General features: G+C 32.8%; 1 protein-coding gene across 1 annotated transcript in view; it reads right to left on the bottom strand.

Annotated features, from left to right (window-relative positions):
- The window catches only part of LOC115212970 (chitin synthase chs-1-like), a 149,455-nt gene that overhangs the window by 105,564 nt on the left and 36,391 nt on the right, over positions 1 to 7,500 (bottom strand). The window contains exon 2 of the mRNA XM_029781832.2: positions 483 to 548. Within this exon, the coding sequence (XP_029637692.1) occupies positions 483 to 548 (66 nt within the window). The remainder of the gene's footprint in view (positions 1 to 482; positions 549 to 7,500) is intronic.

The raw sequence follows: 7,500 nt of genomic DNA, 5'->3' as shown, positions 1-7,500 counted from the left end.
AGGGAGTAACGTCGGCATAAATAAGTATATTTTGGGGTAATTAATTAAGGACGTTACCAGGCCCCTGCATTAAACTTTTGTAGTGTACCATCTTTTATGTTTTGTAGTGGAATCTTTTATAGTGGAATCGACTGGGCCTTTCTCCAAATCATAGTATACCATGTAAGTATTAATTATAGTACCGAAGACTATATAATCAATGGAAAAACTCGTGGGGGTGATATTTTGCCATGACCGGAATCAAAAAACTGATGCTAGTAAAAATATATATATTTCCTCTCTGTGATATGGAAGTTAGTGTGAAAGATAGTATTTAGTTTTAGTAACAAATTCTTAGCACTCAGTTTGACTCTACTAATAAGATACATAGTATATTATCAATATTAACATATACTTCCTACGCATAAGTCGTTTGCGGTTTTATAATTTGTTTCAATAAGATATCAATCCATAGAGCACCCAAAATTATGATGCATACTTACTTCTTTATCATATATCGCAAGATTCTTGAAAGGATTCAGAGAAATGAGTATTCTTCCGCAGTTTGTCTGTAAAAAATAAAAAAAAAAACATGTTAACTATTTTATAAATGATGGGTTGTATATCTTGTAATATTAGCATTTGTATCTCAAAAAAATATGTATTTTTAAACTTCTTAGCTAACACAAACATATTCGAGGGAGTACTGTAAAGTTCCTGGTTTTAAGAGTATCGCGAAAGGCTTGATCGGAAACCCCACTTCTTTTTTCAGCACGTTAACAATATAGAAAAGATATGTCCATATTTTTATTTAATTCTCAGTTTGGTTTTATAATGTTTAAATTCATAATACTATTAATCTCAGTAATATATAAACATTTTCCATAAACATGTAAATATTAAATAACTGCAAGCAGCTTTGAGTTATCTACGCATAACGTTTGAAATTTATTTCACTCATTTTACTTTGCGTACTCTAATTTCTGTCTGTGAAAGACTAGTTTTATGAGGCTGATTTGCTCTTTATACGTTATACTAACCCACTGAACCATTAAATTGTATCAGATATTTACATTCATATTAATGAAAGAAAACCATTTTATATGAAAAATAAAAGTATTAAAACTGATTGCTGAACGTGACCATTCAGTTTGAATAATCCTCCATGCTGATTTCTTAACTTTGCTTGCTTTTATGACACACCTGTCTTCACAATTCATTTAAAAACGTACCATATAAAGCGTCTCCTTTTATAGATATATTTTCGATAACCAGTAATGTTCATCACTAATAAAATTGTGAACCGTCCTCATCCAATTCAATTTTCTTGTAAGAATAATCCACACAGGGAGTTGATACTTGCATCATTACTTCAAAGCGCAATGACTTTGTTTGGAGTGATTCTGGGCTTAGATGATTCCTGAAGTGTCATCTGGTATGAGTTCCTACTCTGGATTATAGCTCCCCAGGTACGGGCAAATAGCTTCACTACCTTTTGATGTAAAGGCTAGGGAAGAAACACAAAATATATACCTAGAGTAGAGTCTCTAAAGCGGTCTGGTGTTCTTCCGGCAACTCCTACTGTCGAACGGGTATCCAACAAACTGCACTCCGTTACAAGACCGAAACGGATATTCAGGCATCGCCATTCCACCAGCCCAAGCTTGCATCCTAAATCAGTTACTCCAATGTCATTGTGAATAGCGGTAGTAACAGCAGGGAAGGTGATTAATCTTCACTTGAGCTGAATTTGAAATTCTGACTGACTAGTGATGCAAAGATGGATGCCAAAAAAGAAGTAATCGACAAAGAATATGAGCATAGAGTGTTGTCTCCTGATCAAGTACTACCAACTGAAAACTAAGCATCCGTGTGTCAAAATTTTTTATTGTTTTCGTTACACAGAACACGATATGCTAGGAAAAATTAATCGTGTATTGTTATGGGGATAAGGAATATTATAGAAAAACCAGTCAAGAAACGGACATCAAAATAACTACTCTATGTTAGTAGTGGGAAATATATGGTAGAAAATAGTCCTACGTATATTAAACTAATGCAAATTGATATTTTCATTTACCCAATCCTATTTGTTTTAACGTTGGATATTCTGTTATTATAGTCCGGAACAGTTAGGAACACCGGAGACATATTAAGAAGATTGAGCGATATAAATTCTGTATAAAATGAAGTATCATATTTTTCACTGTGAATCCTGTCTCTACAGCCCCGATAATTGAGTACCCTTCCAAATATAATGTAAATATATTTTCCATGAATTATCAGACACCCGATTAACCTAAAGATTCAGCATGACAGATAATTTCTCCAACTTCAATTTGAATATCATGAATAATAAAATTAAGCAAATCTATAATTGATAACCAATTATAATATCGTCTAAATATCTACCATGCTAGATTCCTCCCTGTGTTAATTTATGTATTAATGTCTGAGAAAATCTTTTTACTCTCATCTACACAGTAATTCGATAGCACTGCTGCTGCTTACAATGAGGATACTCTTTTAGAACATTGTGCTACATGGATTCATGTGCTGAGAATTAACTTTCTTGGTCACGGACACTCATCATCTGCTCTAGTATTATATTCATCCATCAGTACTTCTAAAGAATATGAGTGAAAATGATAGTAGAAATATCAGTGGCAATAACAGAGACTGAATTTAAATGAGGGAAATAAATCGCTAAAATAAGACTTAAACATGATAGCTTCACAGTTGATAAAATAACAGTACGTATAAATAGCAGTGAATACAGATATTAAATGAGAGTCAGCATAGATATTGAATAGTACAACCTGAAATTGAGATAATGAGTAAAGATATGGATTGTGAGAGAGTACAGATACAAAACGAGAGTTAATACGAATGAGTACTGCTATGGCTCGAAGGTGAAATTCTAATGCAACAATATGAGAAAGAGATATTACCAGCAACTAGAAAGTTTTACTAAATATTTTGAGCTGCTAAAAACAAGATATCCGAACAAAAAGCTATTCTTTATGAATATTTCATAGAAAATATGAATAAGTTTGAAGCATAAAAAACAAATGATACAGAATCTAAAATCAGATAATCAATGTATACATAAATGGCAAAAACATTTGTTGTATGATCTTAATTTCTATTCGTTATGCGACATCAATTCGTGTCTCTATATTTATGGCTGAGTTTATGTCCATGTGTGTATGATTTTGCAATTATTTCCTACTAATAACATATTCTATTATGATGCTAATCTCATCTTCCTCATTGATTTTCTACAGACCAATTATTATAGGGTAAACTAGTTTAGAAAACGATATTTATTTACTGACCCCTGAATGTTCTAAAGCTGTCGTAGAATTTTTAAGTTGTCAGAAAAATACATATGGTATCGGTATAGTTACACGTTTCTAATTCGCTCAGAAATTCTAATTCGCTTTTTCTATTCGTTGCTATGAGAAAGAGATGTGCGTGTTATTATTATTTTTTTTTTTTGTAGACACATTTAAGGATAAAGAGAATTGAGGAAGGGAAAAGGTATAGTAATAATCCAAAACGAAACAACAGAAACCTAGAAAATTAGTGATTGACAGCGTCGGTAAATAGTAAGCACAAGCATTTCATGAAGAGAAATAATTTTGTATACAGTAAGGAAAAGTATCATTATATTGTTTTCAGCAGGGTCTTTTATTAGAAGAGTAAGCCATTACAGAAATACTAAACCCTATATACGAGGAGTTGCTGAAAAATTCCTGGCTTTAATGGTATCGTGAAATGTCTGATTGGAGCCCCAACTTTCCGAGTTCTTTTACAGGACATTAAAAAGCTGAAGAACTATTGCAATAAGTGTATGAATCTGAGAGAGGAATATGTTGAATAAAAATAAAATTATCTGATCCTTCTGTATTTTCTTTTACCCAAAGCCAGGGTCTTTTCAGCACCCCAAACCACATTCCCGTAATTTCGTAATTGTAGGAGATAAATATGTAGATTCCACCGCGGCTACCTCTACTACTACTACTACTGCAGCTGCTGCTGCTTCTATGGCATGAAGTCTAGTTGTTGCTGTTTCGTCTCAGGTTATCCCTGACCGTGTAGACCAATGGTCAAGTATGTGAATCAACCAGGATCATTCTGTCTTTTGAAGTATATTGTGGAATACAATATCCAATCTGTTCTTCCCTCGTACTTAAAAAAAAATTTCAGGATGGTAAAATGTGATTTTCAAAGATTCGGTTGCTATCTCTAGCAGCTTGATAGTTTGATGAATTATCATGTACAAAGAATTAGTTTTGTAGGGCAGTAGAAAAAATGGCATTTACGTTGTGAATAACAGACGGATATCGGTGTTAGAAACTTGACAACAAATGGGTAGGGATCAATAGTTTAATAAGTGATTTAAACTGTTGCATTGTAAGCACTGTTAAACACAAGAAAATAATCATTAGAGAGAGTGTGAGAAGAATAAGGCTTATCGAAGAGTTAATATTTGGTTGAATGTAGTACAATTTCAGAGCATCAAGGGATATTAATTTTGCTCTAGAACATATTAACGAAATGGAAGAAAATAAATCTTTGATTATGTTGGTACATACATACATACATACATACATACATACACACACACACACACACACACACACACACCACACACACACACACATATATATATATAATATATATATATATATATACACACACACATATAAGTGGGATGACCACTAAGTGGACATCCATTATGCTAGATGTGTATCCCGTATGGTCTGACCGCTAAGAAAAGATTGTTCTCAAGGAAATTTAGCAAACGCCAGAACGTAAGCGAGCAAGACAAATGAAAAGATACAAAATATTTGAATCATATATATATATAATATATATATATATATATATATATATCAGGCTGAGTAGAAAGTAAGCAACGTTTTGAAACATGAAATTCATCACAAAACATTTCAACAATGCGGAAATTTTATTCATCAAGGTACCATTAATCAACACATTTTTGCCAACTAGTTACAAGTTTGTTCATTCCGGTAGACATTTCACCAACTCCTCCTCAGACAACATGTCTGAATAGCTAATTCTCTTCATTTTAACAGCGTTTCTTCCTTCAAACAAGGGGGGACAGCGTTAACAAAACTGCTGCAAGGCAGTAAAAACAAGTGTCTCAAGACACAAAATTAATAACAAATACAACTTTGACTAACCTTTCTCACAAACAAAATTCACGATCAACTCATTCAGAGATGATTGGAACAAGGGTGAAAAAATATCAATGTTAATTTATTGATGCATTTGAGTAAGTCTATGTCTGTATTATTAGACAATTGCAAAAAGATGTTTTAAAAAATTCAAAACTGCAAAAATCCTGTACAAATTCTTCATGGTTCAAAACGGTACTTACTCAACCTGATATATATGTGTATATATATATCTATACCTAAATTTCCAAAATTCGTAAATGTTTAAAATATTTACTTATATACCAAACTATTTTTAACAATATTTTTTGTTTATCAATGGTAAAAGTTTAAAATTAGAAAAAAACCATCTTTAAAAGTTTCAATGTTGACAAATTAAAATGTTTCAATGTTGATAAATTAAAATGTTCAAAACAGAAGGTGTAAGTTTGAATGTTCATAGCAGTCAATAAAATTAAAGCTGTTTATCAATTTGTTTGAATGTACAAAGTTCATTAATTTTAGCGGTGGTCGACAAGTCATACTGAAAAGGCAAGTGTTAAATGAAATAGTAAAAGAATGGGAATATGGTTTACAGTTTTTCTGATCCTCTTCTAATAGACGCTTTCGCTTGTAGTGGTATGTTTATCAACATTGAAACATTTGTAGTGGTATGTTTATCAACATTTAAACATTTTAATTTGTCAACATTGAAACTTTTAAAGATGTTTTTCCTAATTTTAAACTTTTACCATTGATAAGCAAAAAATATTGTTGAACCTAGTTTGGTATATATGTATATAAATGTATTTTAAACATTTAAGAGTTTTAGAAATTTAGGTGCATTTTCAACACATTTTCCTATATTTTTTCCTGCGTGTGAATGTATTATACATGGGGATATTCATGTATGCATGTGTGTATGTGTGTATGTGTATATATATGTATATATATATATATATGTATGTATATGCATGTGTGTGTGTAGGTGTGCACATATATGTATGTATATACATGTATATATATATATATATATAATTTCAGTAAAACAATTTTTGAAGGCTTCGAATGTCCCGTCCGTGTTTTTTTGTGTCGTCATCAAAATGTTTTGCGTTCTTGTCCCAGTTTGTATTTTTTATACATATATATATATCGGCGTACGTACCCTCTCCCTTATATATAATTACACATTTCTCTAAACTCGGTACGACTCAACACTGTCTCTCTCCCCCTCTCCCATATTCCTTTGCCTTTCTTTGCACTTCACTTTGTCTCTGTCCCTTTTTCTCGCTCTCTCTCTTCTCCTCCTCCTTAATTCCTTGTTCCTCTTTTTCTCTCTCTTCTCTCCCTCTTTGATTCCTCTGTCCCTCTTTTCCTCTCTCTTCTCTTCACACGTGACTGACTGACCGACTGCTGGCCTTTCGGGTCTAGCAGCCGTCATAGTAACACCAACATCTTTTTCCTCTGCCCCAAGGCACATTCCTAACACGCCAGCTGAGCTTAATTCGTCCTAGTCGAAAGACGCCTGTTCGTGATGTCCTGTTATTGTTATTAATATTATTATTATTGTTTTTACGTATTATTTTTGTATTCATATTCGTGTAACATCGTCCGTTTTTCTGTCCTTGTTGTGTATACATTCGAGACTTTCTTCCAGGGAATCTAATGCGCTTAGCTTGGTTTTTCCTTGGGGCTGGCCGGATTGGAGCAATCCCAAGATTAATCAGCCGAAATTGCGAGGATGATCCGGTTCTTGACTGAAGATTGAAGGCTTCGAATGAATGTCCCGTCCGTGTTTTTTGTGTCGTCATCAAAATGTTTTGCGTTCTTGTCCCAGTTTGTATTTTTTATACATACATACATACATACATACATATATATATATATATATATATTATATATATATATAATATATATATATATCAAGGAAAAGATCAAGTAGAAGAAGAAGAAGAAGACGAAAATGCGGGAGTGATATGATAGTAGTAGGATGTTAAATAGTCAAGTGACATAAAAGCATCTAGTTGCGGATTATAGTAGTGGTTAAGACTGTTTTTAATGAACTCTTGGGTATCTCTTTTGAATGTATCATTTTTAATATTTGCGTGTGTATTACTCTAAGGTCGTGGTGGATATGTCATTTATTGTAGATGCGTTCAAAAGGAGTCTGTATTTTGTGATAAAGAACGACTCTTTACCAATTCGTTGGCTACAAATTGTATCGTCCCTGAATTGATAGAGGGGAAAAATGTTTTTGGCGCAAATGTTGATGTGTTGGCTGAATGCTATTTTTCTGTTTTTCAGAATTTGGATCCGGGATCTGTGCAGAGCCAGC

The sequence above is a fragment of the Octopus sinensis genome, linkage group LG6, assembly GCF_006345805.1.
Source record: "Octopus sinensis linkage group LG6, ASM634580v1, whole genome shotgun sequence".
Lineage (NCBI taxonomy): Eukaryota > Metazoa > Mollusca > Cephalopoda > Octopoda > Octopodidae > Octopus > Octopus sinensis.
Note: the sequence above shows the minus strand (reverse complement) of the source record. Positions and strands in the feature narration are given on the sequence as shown.